This window comes from Cygnus olor, chromosome 2, assembly GCF_009769625.2.
Source record: "Cygnus olor isolate bCygOlo1 chromosome 2, bCygOlo1.pri.v2, whole genome shotgun sequence".
NCBI lineage: Eukaryota > Metazoa > Chordata > Aves > Anseriformes > Anatidae > Cygnus > Cygnus olor.
The window spans coordinates 34,446,241-34,464,945 of NC_049170.1; the positions used below are offsets into that span (position 1 = coordinate 34,446,241).

The 18,705-nt window shown below is 39.5% G+C and overlaps 1 protein-coding gene across 2 annotated transcripts; it reads left to right on the forward strand.

Annotated features, from left to right (window-relative positions):
* Window positions 1-3,458: 3,458 nt before the first annotated feature.
* Window positions 3,459-17,079, forward strand: CCDC126 (coiled-coil domain containing 126). 2 transcript variants are annotated; one of them, XM_040548543.1, is made up of 4 exons: window positions 3,459-3,586; window positions 13,405-13,534; window positions 14,177-14,578; window positions 15,518-17,079. In XM_040548543.1, the coding sequence occupies exons 3-4, from the start codon at window positions 14,341-14,343 to the stop codon at window positions 15,697-15,699; spliced, it is 420 nt and encodes a 139-aa protein (XP_040404477.1). In that variant the 5' UTR covers window positions 3,459-3,586; window positions 13,405-13,534; window positions 14,177-14,340; the 3' UTR covers window positions 15,700-17,079. The 2 variants fall into 2 exon arrangements, with proteins under 2 accessions (XP_040404477.1, XP_040404476.1); XM_040548542.1 differs by lacking the exon at window positions 3,459-3,586 and adding an exon at window positions 3,772-4,001.
* The last annotated feature ends 1,626 nt before the right edge of the window (window positions 17,080-18,705 follow it).

The window sequence follows — 18,705 nt, forward strand, 5'->3', positions numbered from 1 at the left end:
CTCCCTTAATCATCCTCGTGGCTCTGTGCTGGACTCTCTCAAGCAGTTCCCTGTCCTTCCTGAACTGAGGGGCCCAGAACTGGACACAATATTCCAGATCTTCAGCTCACCATTGCCATAACCAAGGGCTGACCAGTTTAGCTGAGTGCTCACAAAAATGAGAATTCCCAAAGAGGAGTGGGGAGTTCAGAGGGTGATCAGCAGGCAAGGGATGGTTGCCTTGAAACCAAATGCCCTTGCTCTGTGAAGCACGCTCCTGAGGCTTCAAATGGCAGTGCTGTCATTTCCACCTGGTTCTCCCTCCTCAGCCCGTGACACAGGATTTCCAACGGCATCTGTAGTAACACAGCCACACCAGCAAATTTGAAGTGGAGGGGCCAAAATATTGCTGCTCATCCATACACAGCTCAGTGCAGAGGTTCCAACATAGCCTTGATGTTATATTTGTCTATATGGAAATGGTTTGTATTGTGTCCTATGTGGACCCATGAATGAAGTTGGTTATTCCTTGCGCCTGTTGTAAATGAAGGGCTGGAATGGTACATGCTAGCCCTTCCTCTTTTTGCTTGGTAAATGAGATGCAAATATTTAAAAAATTAAATTATGCCACAATGGCAAAGAAGGTAGTATTTCAGGAAGAGCTTCCTCTACGTTTTGTGAAATGTTTCATTTTGGCTGAAAGCTTCTTGCAGGTCATTTATTTCAAAAGTTGTAGTCAGCTCCTTAGCCAGTTCTTGTTTAATTGCAATTAAATTTTCCTTCCTAAAAGACTAGACTATGTTTTAGCCTCAGCTGATGTCCTACTTTCCAAAAGACATTCTCAATCCATATCATAATGTTTTTTGTTGTTGTTTTGTTTTGTTTTTTACCAGCTCTACACCATTCAGCTCCAGTAGATAGCTTTTCTCATCTCCCCTTCAAGTGTAACTTATTAATAAGCATTTATCCTACTGCAAGATCACACACTGTTCTGGCATAATCTGATGCTTATCCGAGCTGATGCTGCCTAATAACCTAACTGCAGGAACAAAAGGGAAAGGATGCAAAGGGCATGCTTAAATCCTAACAAGAAAATACTTACTAGTCTTCTGCCACCAGGTGGGTCACTGAAAAAAATGCAACCAAGGATCTATTGAACATAAGTAACAGTCACACTTAAAAAATGAGCTGGAGCGGGAGGAAAGGGCAGAACATAGGACAGGAATATACTTTTTGTTAACACGTACGTGTGTAAGACCCAGCCATTGTGTCTGCAGCTCCTAAGCACTATTAGTGTACCCATTCAAGATATTTATATTATTCCAGCAGGAAATTATTCTAAAATATTCTGGCACTTAAACCTAACATAAAGATGGCAGAAACTGATACAAAGAGCTGTTTGTAGCAAGTCTGATCAAGTTTACATTTTAAATTGAAAACTACAAGCTCTCTTTACTGTGTTTTCCATAACGACTCTGTCTTCATTGTTCCCTGCAATAACTTCACCGCAGTTTCCTAGAGTATAAAACCAATAATTACTTGAAATAGCATATATTTTCACGTTCGACTTTCACAGTCTATAAGGTGGTAAAGATAAGGGGAAAGAGTATATTGTGAAATGCACATTCATGAAAGATGACCAAATACATGAGGCCTTCAGGCAGCAAGAATTAAGAATGTTATAAAGAGTCAAGAGTTCCTGTCAACAGAGGATACGTTTATAACGGAGATAGATCTCTTAATACAATTCTGTGACCTCCACTAGCAAATCTTTCTGTGATTACACCATGGACAGATTTCCCTTTCTCCCCTTAGTAAGCTCTAAATATCATATAATTTATTTGCAAAGATATTACAGCTGTTCACTGCATGTCTGTGAAAATAAAGGATTAATCACTGAGCAAATAGTGCAGTAATAAATGGCAGTAAATAGCTGCAGTACAGTTGTCATGTGAAGTCCATTTCAGACCATCTGTTTTTGATCTTTTCTTGATATTAGAAGAGGAAATCTTAATGAGAAAATACAGAGACTGATGAGATGATTTGGCTTTAGGAAATAATTCTAGCAACACATTTATTGGTGCTGCACAATATATAGTCAATCTGTTCACTGAAAAGCTTACTTATCAAATATTTCAATTTCTAATTTTTGCCTCTCCTCCCTCAGTGTTTTATAATTTAGCAAAAGCCTTTCCATGGGATGGATTGTATAACTAAAAATATATCGTTCCTTTAATGCAGCTTCTTATTAATTCTCTGTGGAAATATAGCCTCCATCCAATTCAACAATTGCATAATTTTCTCATATTGAAACGAGCTCTCAAGTGAACGCCAATATTTCCATACCAATATATGTCCTGAAAGACTCCAAAATAAGGGACTGCAGACTAGTCAACATTAGAAGTCACAGAAGTAAATATTTTTATATGCACCCGATTTACTGGCTGTCGTGATACTACCTGCCAGCAGTTTTGTCTGTTTTCTTCAGTCTAGGCCACAAACCTCTCTGATATATTAATATTCCTTTGTCTACTGGAGGAAGTGATTATATGCTGATTTTTTTCTGCATCTAATCCATGCAGAAAACAAACAAACAAACAAAAAAAGTTGAAAAATACAGAGGAGGAAGGTAGCTTCTGACAAGCACCAGAAAGAAGGGAAGGGAAGAAATGTGCACCCATAGGGAGATGGAGTGGAGTGGTGGTGTGACGAGCAAACTAAGAACACTACTTCTTGTACTTATGTTTACGTTACACATGATGGCGCTAATGCAGACAGAACCATGTTGCAAGCAAAACCTTCCAATACTTGCACCTCTTTATTGGTAACTGGTATGTTAGCTTGTCTAGCATCTTCGCCAATCTTCACTGGTTAATTGATATCAACTTCCTCACATACTACATTGTAGGAAGAGCATAACATAACTTGCTAGCACAGTTCTATGTTCACAGTTGATTTATGTGAATATTATGGTGGAAATTTAAGTAATGTCAAAGCCGTCAACAGCTTCTGCAGTTGATTACAAGAACTAGACTGCAGATAACGGCAAACCATCCATGTATCTAACCAGAGGGACCATGCTCACTCGAGACTACTGTCAAAATTAATTTACACCATTAGAGGGCAGAAGTGACACCCTTCCCATTTTTGTATACGGTCCATAACTTCTGGGGATAATTTTTACTTGTAGATGTCAATGGGAATTTATAGTCACAGCCACATAGTGTTCCAACTTCACAATGGGCTTCCCATTTGGAGTCTGATAATAAATGTTTCCTGGAATAACTACAAGACTTCATAAAAGGGCTTGGGTTGGAAGGGGCCTTTAAGATCATCTAGTTCCAAGCCCAACAGGAGAGGCGCTCCAGCCCCAGCAGCGCCCCCTCCACCCGCCTAGTCCTGGCACGAAGCCCCCCGCCCCAACATGGCGGCGGGGTACACGGGCACAACCCCCTCCCTGCGCATGCGCCGCACTGGGGCGGGACAGGACGAGGGCTGCGGGGCAGCGCGGGGAGGGGGAGGGGGGGGGGGGGGGGGGGGGCCGGGCTGTGCGCCGTGACGCAACGCGTCGCTGGGCGGGCGGAAGCGGCGCTAGCGGCTCTGTCAGGTGGGCGCGGGGGGGAGCAGAGGTACTGCGCGCGGCGGCCGTTGGGCGGCCGTTGGACTGAGGGGGGTCGCGCGCCGCCGCCGTGAGGCGGCCCCGTGAGGCGTCGCGGCCCCGTGTCCGGGGAGGGGGCGCGGGGAGGCCTCGTCCCGCTCCCTCTGGGGAGGTGGGAGGCCGGGGGGCGCTGAGGGGGAGCCGGGGGGCTGCAGGCGGGCTGCGGCGGGCAGCAGAGCCCCGGCTGTCACCGCGCCTCGGCGCCCCCCGCTTCGTTCTTGGTTCGTACAGGTGCTTCAGTGCGGTGGGCTCTGCAGGCAGCTGGCTGAGTGCTGCCGTAGGCTGGGTAGCCCCGCTTCACGGTGTCCTTGGGTGGTGAAGAAGCAGCGAAAGAAAAAGGGGATTTCTTGGGTGTTGTGCACCGGTAAATACACGCACGTGATTAAATTCTTCTCTAAAGACCACTTAGTTTTATGAAGATGATTTTTAGGCTTTTAATCATCCTGACTGTGGTACTGCAGAGGTTTGTAACGCTTAGCATATTTTCATGTTCTTGCATGTAATGTTCAGTAAGGTGGAAGTGTGTCATTCCCGTTGGTTGGGTAGATGTAACTACTGATGCTAATTTCTGACGTCTATTGAATCTTATTTTTTATTTTTCAAGTGACTTGTTTTGAAATACCAAGGGAGGAATTGAAACATGTCAACCTAATATAACTTAAGCAAATCTGGAACTCTCTGAGGACTTCCAAAAATATTTTGTGGTTTCCTTCCTCTTTCCAGTGGCTCTTTTGTCATAAGCTGTGGCTGCAGTGACGCTGCAAGATTTATGTCTTTCTCGTAAGGTAATGACCTAACTTTCAAAGAGGCTAAGCGTACTTACAATGATGTGGTGGAACATGGAAGAAAAACAGCTTGCTTAATCCATATTCAAGCAAAAACAGATTCATTAGGAATGGTAGTTTTTTATTTCTATAAATATTTGTAATGCATTAGCACGTCTCTTGCTTACTTCTGTAGTCTCATTAATCGTTTATTATTAATAAGCTTTTTTTTCAGTTTCCTAATCCCCCATGCTAGTATCCCATAAATTCTCTTTTATGTATCTTGTCATCTGAAAGATACTGACAGCTAGAATGGAGTGTAATTTCTGGGTTTGTGTGCCACAAAGCAATGCAGAGAGGAATTCTTGTTTCTTTTGACATGATGCGGAGTTTCTTCAGTGCAGTCTAGAACAGGCTAACAAATATTTGGGGTTTTGATACCCAAAGTCGGTAGATTATGGAGAGGGGGGTAGTTTTTCACTTTGAAAAATGAGCTTTGTAGGAGTTGTGACTTTTTTTTTTTCACGAAGCCTTCAGGATATGGGCATATTGAACATAAGAATGCGTGTGATTTGTTCTAACTAATTGGGATGTAGTGTTATCTTGGTGCAAGTGTCATGAATTGCTGTTTCATGAGAATATCAAAGACAAAATGAAGATAACTATGCTGTAAGCAGCATATTGCTTTAGTGTTATAAGTGGAGAGATTGCAGTTTTTAGTCATGTGAAAATCTATTGCTACCTTTGTTCCCATTTTGAGGGCTGGAAATACCCATGTGTATAAAACTTAAATTATTGTGGCCTCTTTTTGTTATTTTGTGTGTTATAATATGTGTGTTTAATAATTCATTTCAGGTACTTGAGAACTCCAGAGGCTTAAGCAATTATGATGGAATTCATTTGGTCTAGTAAATAGGTCTCTTTTCTAAAGCTGTTACAGGTAAAAATAAAACTACCTCCAGTTCTTCTAGATTTCTTTTCTCTCTTCTTTTAGAGGCCTCTTGTGGCTTTTAGCTTCGTGAAGGAGGCATTGGTATGGCTAATCCCATGTTGTTTAGCTTGAGGAGTGGATGTCACGTAACCGCTAAAAGTAAAATATTTCCTGTGGAGTTCGTGACCGCTTTTCTGAGCATAGTTAAGGGCACTAGTTTTTGCATCTTGCCCACACTGTGAGTAGGATAAGTGCATGCTGTCAGCTTAAATCGTCAGCTGTGTAGACAACATTATCTACAGACTAGTCAGTGTCAAAAATACCCATTAAGTTGTTTCCAGTAGCTGTCAAAAATCTGCTGTGGAGCTCAGTCATTCCGATGAATGTGTTTTGTCCTGGTACATGTTTATTGCTAAAATGCACTTTATATGGTATTTGTTATTTGAAAAGCTCTTTCAACTGTGACTGAAATCTTGCACCGTTAGGTGGGCTGTGTTTTCCTCAACTGAGCGTTATTAATAGTCTCCTAACCTTTCTTGCATGATTGTCAGATTTACAAAAATTACTTCTTTTACCATTTGCCTATGTCATTTACAAGATGAATTTTGAACTAAATGGGTAGTTCCTCTATTTAAAAGAGGGTCTACGCTAATACTGGACTCGAGGACTTCAAACTTACTCCACTAAAATCATTCTTTTGTGTGGTGGTAACAAAGAAATAAGAGGCTACCTTGATATAAATACCCAAGTGACGGTTCTGGGTATCTTCTCCTTCACTTGAACAATGACATGTTTTGCCGTGCCCACCACTCTGGTGCTGTGGTTATCTACTGCCTGTCACAACTCTTAGCGATGCTAAGATAAAATGACAGGCCAATCTAGAAATAATAAAAAGAAGGAAATAAACTGTCTATCACTTCCTGCATTTTTATTTTTCTAAAGTCTTCAAATGGATCAGCCTCCTTGGAGGGAGCATCAGTCTGAGGCCTGGTCTATATTGGAGTTTTACGACTGAAACATGTTTTTGGTGGATGAGTATTGCACATGCCCGTACTCAGAGTTCTGCAGGTTTCTTGAAATAAAACCAGGCGAGTTAAATTCTTCCGCTCTTTCCCGGTGGTACAAGCGCTCTTTCGTTGCCTTTCTACAGGCACAACGTTTGTGTGGATGCTGTGTACACGTATAACCAGTTCTACAGCGGCAGTCTTTCTGCCATTGTAGCAGTCACTTTGCTAGTTGGTTTTTTAATCCGTACCAACCCTCTTTTTTTAGGTCTTTTTAAAATGTTCAGTGAAAATCCCTTTCCTCTCCGTAGCCTACACTAATGGTTTTGCAAGTATGGCTCCCTGTAAAACTAGCTAAAATTAGCTGAACGTTACCATTTCGGAAGGAAATTTTGGAATGCCAGGGGCTTTGAAAAAATGTGTTGTAAATGTGGATTTGTCATAGCCCAGTGTTAATTGCCATGAAAAAATTGTGTCAATGCTACCAGGAGATAAGAAGCTAAGGAGGTAGCTCGTGCTCTGCCATAACTGTGAGCTGGGGTCCTACCAGGATGGCCTGAACATCAGTGACAAAGCATAGGGAAAAGTGTCCCAGATGGAATGAAGCTGAGATATTTTTTTTTAATGTGAAGATACGGAGTTGTAGGAATGTTTCAAAGTCCAGATGGACCTAGGGGGAGGAAGGGAACTTCAGCAAGTATAGTATACTGTTCCCATTGATACTCGCTCGCTTTAACTTTCTTCACAACACTTGGCAAGTCATTTCCCCACTCAAAGTCTTGGCTGACTGCCTGCAGGCGAGGAACAATGAATTTCTGTTGGTTGATTTTAGAAGCATTCACGGACAGTAGCAAGCAGAACAAAGCGGGGGGGGGGGGGGGGAGCATGCAAGGATACTTTAAGAAACCAAAAGTAAAAGCAATCATTGGAATTAATATTCTCTTTTCTATTGACTGATCTATGATGCTGTCTGAAAAGACCCGTGAGCCTTACTAGCACACAAGCATAGGATTTTGAGGGGCTCTATGGGGTCAGCATGACTGAGATTTTTGACCGTATTTCTCATTTCCTTCCCTACTGGTGATGTTTTTCTGTTGACCAGAGTTTGCACCACCAATAATAGGAATACTTAACGTGCTAAGAGTTGGTCTTGTCATAAAAACAGCTCAAATCTGGTTTCATTTGTCTAGGGACACACTTTGCTATTAATTGCTTGCTGCTTAGTAGAATATTAGCTGCACAGCTTATGGGAGAGCTTATTGGTGTGAACCTGGGAGCCAAAGGGCAGCGGTGGTCTGCAAAAGTCACTGGTGTGACTGGGCCAGGACAGGAAAATAGTTTCACTTCAGTTTTTTGAGAGCTTATATGCTCTTTAAAATATGAGGAATGTGATTCTTTCTTGGGCACCAGCTTTAAATGTGAATGATGCATGCAAGATGATTTGTTAAGGGAGCTTTTGGTATGTGTAGGAAGGGACCATTAAAGGGAGGGAATTAGAAGATGTCTTTTCAAGTATGATGGGATAATAGAAAACTACATGAATTAAATAACAGATGGGGAAATAGCTTTTTTTTTTCTTCTGTATCTTGCCAGGAGTCATGGTCCTGTGTAACAGGATATACTTAATTTCTTTGGGCACCTGTTTGTCAGCTGCACTCTGTGCAGATTTTTCTCCTACTGCCAAGCAGCCAGCCAGTGAAGACTGCAAATGACCAGAATGCAAACATCATTTTTGGTCTTCCTGTTCTGGGAAAGACTCGGCATGTAGCTCCTGGGCTTCTGCATGCTTATTTTGTTGTCCCTGTCTGCACAGATCAATTGCTCAGTGAATATGTTATATTGCACTTTTGTTCCATTCTCTATTTTCTCAGTCATTCTCATTGCTGCAGTGAGTGATCTGATAGGTTTCCAAATACCAAACAAATTGCTTGTCTTTTGTCAGAGTGGTCAGCATGATGTCTGTCAGTTGAGGGACTATGATTCTGGAAGTTTTCTGCTGGAAAATTGGACAAACAAAAGATTTTGGAGGTCACAGAAGTAAATGGAAGGGGTGGACTCTAAATACACGTGTAAAACAAAACAAATAAGATATTGCCGAAAGGACTGTGGAAACGTTTCCAGGTGTTCTGTAATATCCTGTGATTTTGCTTTCCTGGAAGGTAGTTGGCTGTTGCAACACAAGTATTGTCATGTCTGTTTACAGCTCGTTGTCTGTTAATATAATGTCCCCTCCAAACTGAGAAATGTGTGCTGCCATAGATCTAAGGAAGTGTCTACTACAGACGTAATTTTAATATGCTGATTTAAAAATCCCTAATGTTTCATAAGCTTATGACACTTCTACTGATATTGTAGTAAATCCTAAATTTGTCCTGTCCAATTATTTTATAGTAATTATTAGTGACAGCTTTTATTTGTACTGTCCTAGTTTTCATCTGCTGTCTGTTCTTTTTCAATGTTTTTCCCCCTTCGTCTGTCTGTAGTTGGATGCACCGTCCTGTGGCTGTATTTGGCATTTCCTTTTTAATCTCTGTCTTGATAAATCACTTTTTGTGCTTATACAGTTAATAATGATAATTAAGCACAAAGCCAGACTTGCATTTGAATTCACTCAGTCATGGTGTTGTTGGTCATAATTTGGCAGTGAGACACCGGTAAGTATTATGGTAGTAAGTAATACATGAAGTAAAATTCCCATTTATTGAGGTTACTTTCTTAATATATTAGTTCGTTACAGACCTACCTGTATAGGTCTCTACGGTATCACTGAGGAACTGCTGCCTCAGTATTTGGCATGCTATCGTCCAAAATACATAACCAAAGAGGTGATTTTATTGGACTGTATATTAATAATACTATTTTCAGGGCGTTTTTCTTAGCTTCATCCTTAAACTCTTCTGAATCCTGGAAGGGAATGGATTCTTAGACTTCAGTTTTCCCTGTTTTTCCCCCGTTGTTGACACTTTGTTCGCATTTTTGCTAAAGTTGATTATTAATAGCTACCAAAAATACCTGGTAGTTGCCTGCTACTTTATTTTGCTCTTACAAATAGTCATCTTCATCTGTCCTGTACGTTTTTCAAAGCTAGGAGATACATACCACCTCTGTAGCACAACTTAGAATTTGCCATCCTGATGCCACAAACTACTTCTAGCAGTTTAGGAAGGGTGGGATCTCTTGGACAGACTAGAAAATTGGTCATGAATTTGTACTCGTCTTTTGTTAGCTGGCTGACTAGCAGAACTGACAATGCTGTAAGGTGCGCCGTGACCTTTGAAGGATTGAGTATGCCTTGTTTTCATGATACCCTTATGTTGTTTCAGAGGATGTATGAGGCACTCCTTTGCCTTACAAACTGTCACGCTTTTGGTGAAGTATATGAATGTAATCTTTGGGTTTTGCTAGGAATAAGGAAAGCTTAATCTAAGGAAAGCTTTGCAGCACAATTCAGCTAGCATGTTTTTATGTATGGCTTGGTTTCCATGGAGTAGAGTCAGTATTCAAGCCTAGGTCTGATGCTACTTAACAGTAGCACCAGAGAGACTGGAACTTTGCTTTATTACAGAACATATAATGGATTTTCTGTTGCTTTTTCTTTGGTCCTTGTTTCTTTTGTTTCATGTGCTTATGATGCAATTTATATATGACTTCAGTGTTGGAACGCAGCTGAGAGGACAGATGTGATTTTATTTTGGAGAGGCTGAGTTCCTTCGCTCGTTGCTTTCATTGCCAGATGTGTCACTGTTTGTTGTGGTATCCCTGGACAGTGTCAAATCCGCGTTGGCAGGCTCTGGCAATACATTTCTTACACTACAAGCAGTGGCGACAATAAACAAAAGCAAACTCTTTCAGTGTCTGTGAAAGACAAACCTAGTCTCATATCCTCTGTTCTGGAATTGCCTTTAGTTCCAAGTTCTAATGTTGCCCCTGTCTTGGGTTTATAATTTTCAGAATAATTTAGGCGTGCATGTTGGATTTTGAGAACTCTGATAAATTGCCACTTGAATCAGTCACCTTGCCTGCCTATTTAAAGGGTTATCTGCAAGATACTCACTTCTTCATGGATTCTGGAATTGCCATTTTGCCTGCACAGTTGCCTGTTTTTTGTTTGTTTTGTCCTTTTTCCTCTTCAGATTTTCAGGTTTTGTCTTGTCTGTACTTCACTATCTTCATGGTCTTTTTCCTTTTGTCTTAGGTTTGGGATATTAGGAACTGTAACAATCTGTAGCTCTGATACATCCTTTTTTTTTTTTTCTGTTGCTCTTTGCAATTACTTCCTTGGCCATAAAAACACTTCAGCTGAGGCTGGGAGATTGGTAAGCCTGGATTTCCACACGGACTAAGTCAGTGTGAAGAAGGAAGTCTCTCTCTTTTTTTCTTTATTTCCCTAATCAGCAGGTGGTGGGTGAGGAGGGAAGAAATGGTCACAAAACTGTTAGTTCCTTCTTACAAGTGTACTCTTATCTCATGCTGCATTGCCTCTGCATTATTGAAAACCAAGGTCCATTCTGAAGACAAATTTTGTTTAAACCATAATGTTCATGTACAGAAATACTTACCCTTCAGGGCAACAAGAAGTAAAAGCTTATTCCAGTCCATCCATCTTATTTATTGTGCTGTTTTCTTCCTAGTGTGTACACCTGCTGCTCTGCTGCCCTTTTTGTTTTCCTGCTATAAAATCACTTGGGTGTAAGCTCGCATTTCTTTTTTTCACTCAGCACTGCGTAATCCTGAAAGGATTAAGATTTCTTTTTTTTTTTTTCCTTTCTTTAGTATGCTCTCCCAGAGGTGCAAACAACATTGCTTATTGGCTCGGCTCTGGCCAGCAGCAGGGCCCTTATCTAACATGGGGCAGCTTCTAGATTCTTCTCACAGAAGCCACCCCTATGGCCCCCTGCTACCAAAACCTTGCCACGTAAACCCACTACAGGAAGTACATTGTGGGTCACTGGAAGTGCGTGCTTCAGGAAGAAAGAGGAGACCAGATCTCGAGAACTTTGAAATTACACTGGAAATCATTTAAGGAGGAATGGCCCCTTAAAATGCCGTTGCAGGATAGGATAAGTGCCATCTGCCAATAGTTCCCTTCATTTTGGTACACCTTACTCCCCATTTCTTTGAGCAGAGTGAGTATTCGGGTGTTATGCCGTTTGCCCAGCAGGCTAAGTCCTTGATTTCCGTTAGTTTCAGTGGTCAGCATGTGCACTGTGAATCAAATTTATGTGGCAATGACCCAGTCTGTTGTTCCTGCTGTTCCTTGGTGGGAGTTGATTCAATCTGTTCAGCCTGGCTAGGACTCTCGTCCTGGCTTGCGGTCTTATTTACAGTGTGATAGCAGAGTTATTGCTACTCCAGAACTCTACAATGATACCGTCTACTAAAGTGGTTTGGGATGAGATTTGAGTGGAGTTCTGTGGAGAGCTGAACTTCATTTAAATTCTGCAAGAGCTGTCTGTGTTATCTTTAAACAAGCGTGTATATATATATATATATATATATATAGTAGGCTTTTGGGAAGGGTGGTTGGAACTTGTGGTCTTTTTTCTTTGAGAGCTCTTGTTTGTTCTTCTGTGCCATCACACGAATACTCTACTGCAGTACCTCACGTGTAAATGTTTTCCATCTTATTTGATACTATCCAGGGATTATGTGTCTGCATAATGACGTAGGTACAGTTGGTGCTTTAAAGTATGAGTACAGAGCCATGGATTTGGCAAAGTCCTAGGGAAAAGAGATTTTGGTTAGTTTGTGTTTAGGGAAGATCTGTTTCAGGAAATCTGTAATCACACAATTCCAAATATTTGTGCTGATACCATAGATTTTAAGTTTTTTATGGTTGTCTCTCTATTTTATATACTTAAGAAAAAATTGTCTGAAAAGGCAGATTTGGGGGAGATTAGGATGTTCTTTGAACAAAGTATATCCCACTGAATTTACAGTGGTATGTCAAATTATTGCATGTAGGCTATCTGCCTGTGTGCACGGTCATATCCCACAGTTAAGGTGAAGGAACCTATTCCTCATTCACTGACTTGTGTTTGCCTCTTACATGAGTGCACCCTACATTAAAAGTAAGATTTTGTGTACTGGCAATTATTGTCAGGCGTTTTAGACGCAATACCTTTCACTTTACAGCAACTTCGTTGTCCAAGTCCTGCTACTGCCCCTCGTTTGGGTTTAGAATCTTCAGGATAATTTAGATATGCATGTTGATAGATTATCTGAAGAATGAAAGTTGAGAGGAAGCAAGAAGCACAGCTCCGAGCACTGCTGCTGCTGACATTAGAATTTACAGTAGACTGTGATGTGTCCATATAAGGCCAGATGAAGTGGTCAACAGAACGATGAAAAATACCATGGAGATTGAGTTAAGTTTGGATGAGTGCTTAGCAGGATGAGAAATAATGGTGTCGGTATTCTGTACTAACACTGCGTTTTAAAAACAGAGGCCTAAGTACCAGCGTAGAAAGTGCAGTGGGGAACTCTATTATATGTGTAACTACAGTCTAAAAACTACTCGTGTCAGGCTATATGTGGGAGAAAATAGAGACTAACTCGAAAAAGTACTATTATGTAGAATGGGTGGTTTTGTCCAGACTATGTGAAATAATAGAAATCTCCTCTCAAAAAAAGTATTGAGTAGTTGAAGAAGTTTCAGGGGTAGCTGAGAAAAGAGAAATAGAAGATGTAAGCATTTAAAGGGACTGTTTTAGAATAGATTCATTTGAGGGAAAAAATGAGTAAGAAGGACACATGTAAGTGTGTTTATGCATGTGAGGAATTGGGCTCTCACTGTCTTATAGTGAGATGTTTTGGTGAGGTTCTTACGAAGTTTTTTTTTTTTTTAAAGTAGTCAAAATGAATGTTAGGGCATTTACATATATGCATTTATAATAAAATGGAACTGGATTCTGTGTTTTTTCCTAACAGTTGCTTCAAAACCAAAAATGTATTTTGGTTTCAAAAACCACGTCTTGAAGAGATCAACTTCAGCTGGTACATGTGAAAATTAAGGTTTTTTTAGTCCTGTATTTCATCTTGTTTGAATAATTTTTTCTTCCATTACAGAGCTCCCTGAAGATGTCTGGCTTGTATTGCTTCAAACTGTCTGGACATTTACTGTTTAACTGCTGAAGCTTTCCAACCATTTGTTCTTCTGAAGCCTTTGGCTATCGACGTGTTAGAATTGGCTACTATGGTAAGACTTTTTTTTATAGTAGTAGCAACGTGCTAGAAGTGGGTGCAGTGTGCACCTTCGTTTTGGTTTTATTTCTTTGTTTATTGTCAAGACACCAAAAAGGACAAAGAATTAATACTGTACAAAACCAGAAGAGGATGACACCCAACTTTGAACTAACAAAACAGCTAAGAGACCTTGCTTTTCCTTTTATCTGTCTATACTTGGCCAATGCTTCCATGTGAGGAACAAGAATCAAGTGAATGATTTCACAAGCTTTTATTTTTATTTTCTTGGTATAGATGTGTCTGTATAGTTTATCAAGATGTTGAGTATAAATGGAAAAGACTTATATAGAAAAGTGTTTTACAAGTCTCTTCTAGATACTGCTTTTGGGTTTAATCATTTGAAGTATGACATTTAAAGTAGTTAAGATGATTTGTAAAAATATAGTTTTGATTTTTGGAGAACAAAGGTTTATTTTTTTAAAGAAAGAAACCTTGTAACAACAGGTGAGATAGAATGATGACTGTACCTCTAAGCAAGTACACATCTACAACTCTTTTTTAGGTTATGCAATAATACTACATCTGGAAAATTTTGTTTCCTTGATCTCAACAACTGTAACAATTTTGAATAACCAAGTGATATTTTACGTTTCAGGAATCAAGACCAGCTAAACTGAGAAGATGTGTTCAAGATGATCCAGCCAGAAGATTTTTCACTTTATAGATATCCTGGTTTTGTTTTAATATGTAATACAATTTGACTAAGTCAAGTTCAGTTACTTTTCCTGAAATTAAGACACACCTGTGGCCTTCATCGAGATGTTTCTAACATTTTCAAGAAAAAATATGTCCCAGAAACTGAGTATGTTTTTACTGGTTTTTGGAATCATTTGGGGTTTAATGTTGCTACGCTACACTTTTCAGTATCCAAGACGTCAAAGCAGTGCCGAGTTGCGTGGTCAGATATTAGACCTAAGTAAAAGATATGTCAAAGCACTGGCAGAAGAAAATAAAAATTTAATGAATGGTGGCAGTGGAGCCTCTATGGCAGGATATGGTAAGAGGAAAAAAGCATTCTATTTGTTCTAATAACTTTTTAAAATGAAAACTATAAAGCTTTACTTCTTTTTAAAGTAATATATAATAATCTTTCAGAGGAAAAAAACCCTCTGTATTGGTTGATTTGACTTTAGTTTATTAACCAAAGTTGAAATTTAAGATTCAGTACGCCTTGTAAACCCAGTAAGTTTAAATATTTTTTTTCCAAATTTGAGAGAAGACAGTGGTGTGAACATGGACAGCAGTATACTTAAATTTTTTTTGAAAGTTCTGTTACTGATACTGTTTTTGTGTTCCAAAAAATACTCTTATAACACTCAAGATCCTTTTGTCATTTTTAGTAAACCCGGGATTTTTTTAAATCTTCCTTTCTTGTGCTTTTCAGTCAATTTAGGCTTAAATATACTAACGTTTTAAACTAAGAAAAAGTAACCTTTTCTTTCCTGTTTTGTAGCTTGTGCAAAAAGTGATATGATACTTTCCACAACAATTTTTCTGTGGAATAGATCTGTTATTTAGAGGAAAGTGAATAACTACCCTTTTATGTTGGAAAGTATCAAATATATTCTATTGCTGTCCAAGGCTAAAAGGTATCATAGCTGGGTATTGTCTGGATGAAATCTGAAATATTGCCTTGAAATACTCACTATCCTTCTTCTCTAACTAGAGGTTTTGTTCTTATGCTGTAATGTTTACTTGGCTGAGTTCACAGTTTACTATAATGCTGGTATCTGTCTTTCCCAAAATAACAAGGAAATGGTATTTAAACAAAAATAAACAAGGAGTTATTTAATTTCCCCTTCCTCCCAGTCTGTGTGCTTTCTCAAAACGAATAGTAGGAAAGATGGCAGGCTTTAAGATGTGAATGTGTTGAAATAGAAGTTATTTTCCATACGCAAGCTGATAATAGAATATTTTTTTTCCTCATTATCTTCAGCTGATCTTAAGAGAACAATTGCAGTTCTTCTGGATGACATCTTGCAACGCCTTGTGAAATTGGAAAACAAAGTTGATTACATCATTGTGAATGGCTCAGCTACAAATACCACTAATGGAACTAACAATCAGGCACCAATAAATTCAAGTAAACGTGCAAAAGCAGCAGGCAACATTAGATAGCAAAGCGGGCCACTTTGTCTTGCTACATCTATGATAGGTCATAATTAAGACAAGCTTTTTATCTCTGGCTTGGGCAAAGTAGTAGCCGCCTCTAAAAGAAGTGTACACTATTCTGTTATAGAATGCGCTGGATATACGTAGGCCTAACTTATGTGCATAAGGTTCTCAAAGCACTATTTCATTGCCCTTGAGCAGTGCTTCTAAAGTGATCTTTGTTGTCTTTAAAATATTTTGATATCATGATTTGATGTCGTATGCCATTGGATAATAAATGGAAAGGAATGGGGGACTTACAGGCAGGGTTATAAATGTATTTATTTAAGTATAAATATAGCATATCTTTTGGATAGGTGAGCAGCATTGTAGCTTATTCATTTCTGTGATCTGCTTTAAACAGAGGTAACTGAGGAAAACATATTGTTAAACAGATGCTAGAAAATGTGTATACTTACAGTATTTTATTACTCATTTATTGAAAAATTATTAAATTGAGGATAGCATTGGGGGGTAATGTTTTAGAATTGTGACCCAAAGAATGTCTTTATTTGCACTATCAGTCAGAATAGCTAGAGAGAATTTACTGTATATTTAAGAAAATCCAGTATAATAGGAAAACATTCTAGGTAGTAACACTGTCCAGGTATATCCTTATGCCGGAATTAGGGCAGTTAGATTATCAAAAGCAAAGCATAATCTGTGATACCTTATATGATGATTTCCTAAAAGATATTTAAGTGTATGTATTTTGTAACTGCAGATGAAACTATTTAAGTGATGGAAATAAGTTTTAGATATGTGAATACTGTTTATTTTTATTCACTGCTGTTTCTTTTTAACTTTTTAGTACTTTGCAGTTTGTGATGAGTATAGCACACCATCTCCCTGAAATGCTTTCTTGATCAGGAGGGAGAGTGATGAAGGGAGACAAGGCATCTTTGCATTTAACAGAGATATATGTACTAAGGGTGTCTTATCATGGAATATTTCAGAGCTAAGGTAATATTTGCCTTATGTCTAAGTTAGCCTTACAGCAAAGTGAATTGCAGTGTGGATGCACTGCATTTGAAAACGTTACTGAAGTCTTATTAAAGAGAAAGTGCCACTGAGCCTGTTTTTTAAAACATAGTGAATGTTTTGTGGGGAGGGAGGGTATGTTCAGGGACTTTAGCCAAAAGTGTGCTCGTTGTTGTATCTTTTTCTGTGGTGTTTTTTGTTTGTTTGTTTTTTTCCAAAGCTATGTGGGTTTTCTTCTTTTCTTTTTCCCTGCTGGTATTCTGGATTCGCTTAGAACAGTAGTATCCAGATGATTTTTTCTTCTTGTTACACTGTGCGTAAACTTGTACTTCCTTGCAGAAAGAGAAAAATAAATTTTTAATTGTATTTGTAAAGGCTCCTGTTCTCTTTTTTAACGATCTTGTGGTTCTTACTACATGAGCTCTAGGTGTATCAGGATTGGAAAATTGTACATCTCTGAGGTTTAGTAGTGTAGTAGTTTAATAGTAGGTTTAGTAGTAATCTGTATGGTACTCCTCCTGCTCAATTGCCAAGTTATTTTGCTCTTGAAATTCTAATGTCTTGGGAACTTTCCTCAGGCTAGAAGTAAGGGGAGAAAGATATTCAAAATATGATAAAACAACTGGTTTAGATCTTTATTGGTGAGGACCCAGCTCTTAAAGGTGAGGAAGAGAGGTGCCATCTGCAAGTCCTTATTAGCAAGGTGAAGACAGAAATAAAAACCTAGCTATGCTTTTTATTCCCTGTGTACTTCATCTGTATGAATCAAAACCTTGGTAGGCGGTGTCCCTTTGGCCTGTAAACAGTAATACACGTAGATTTTGTGTGTGCGTGTGCAAATTGTTTTTTCTTTTACTTCTAAGGGTATGTGAAGTCTAAAACAAAATTATTGAGGACTGTTAGACAAGCCTAACAAAAGTTGCCAGGTGAATATTTGTCACTATGCGTGCACACAGTTCGTTTTGTTCAGGGATTTTGGAGACTAATAGGCATACACTAAATTATGGGCAGTTCCGTACCCCTCACAGTAGTTCATGGTTCCATTAGTGAACAGTTGCTTTTCTCTCATTTTTCAGAATCACAATAGCTCATGGGAATTAGCTTGTACTTGACAATTATATAGGGAGAACCATGAACCATGTATGTCTTATGGCATAAATGTTCCATTCAGGAATATAGTTGAAACAACTGTTTACCAAGAAACAAGTTAAAAATACACTCCTAGCATTCTCCATCTAACTCTATGTGAAAACAGCATTATTAGAAGCTGATACAGCAATACACCAATGTCTGTGGTATGTCTTTTCCCACTCTTTGTGGCCGGGGTTGGTGTTGTATCACCATGCTGCGCCTCTGCCTTGTGTCCTGCCAGCACTATCTATCTAGCACAGTATGACCACTCCCAGATTTCTGTGCTCTGGCCGTGCAGAGGGTGGAAGCTGAGCTTCATCCTTTTTGCTGAGCTGATGCTTCTCAGAGTGGCAAAACTAAGCATGCAGACTAAGGAAAAGAGGGTAAGGAAGAGATGAGGGGAGGGTCTCAACTGCTCTTTCTATCAACAACAGTAGCAAGAAGATGTTTCTGTGTGATTTACCTGCAGTCTTCTTTATAGAATATTTTGATGTGTAGCAGCCCTGTAAAGACCTAAAGGGCTCTGTAAGTGGAAATGATGCAGGAGAAAGCCGTACAGCTCACCCCAGGTCCGAAGTGCTAGGTCATAGAATCATAGAAGGGGTTAGGTTTGAGGCCCCTACCTTAAAGATCACCTATTCCAATTCCACTGCCATGGGCAGGGACACCTCCCACCAGGCCCAGACCAGGTTGCCCAAAGCCCCATCCAGCCTGGCCTTGAACACTTCCAGGGATGGAGCATCCACAGCTTCTCTGGGCAACCTGTTCCTGTGCCTCACCACCCTCTGAGTAAAGAATTTCTTTCAAACACCCAATCTAAATCTACCCTCTTTCAATTTAAAACCATTAGAGTATCACAAC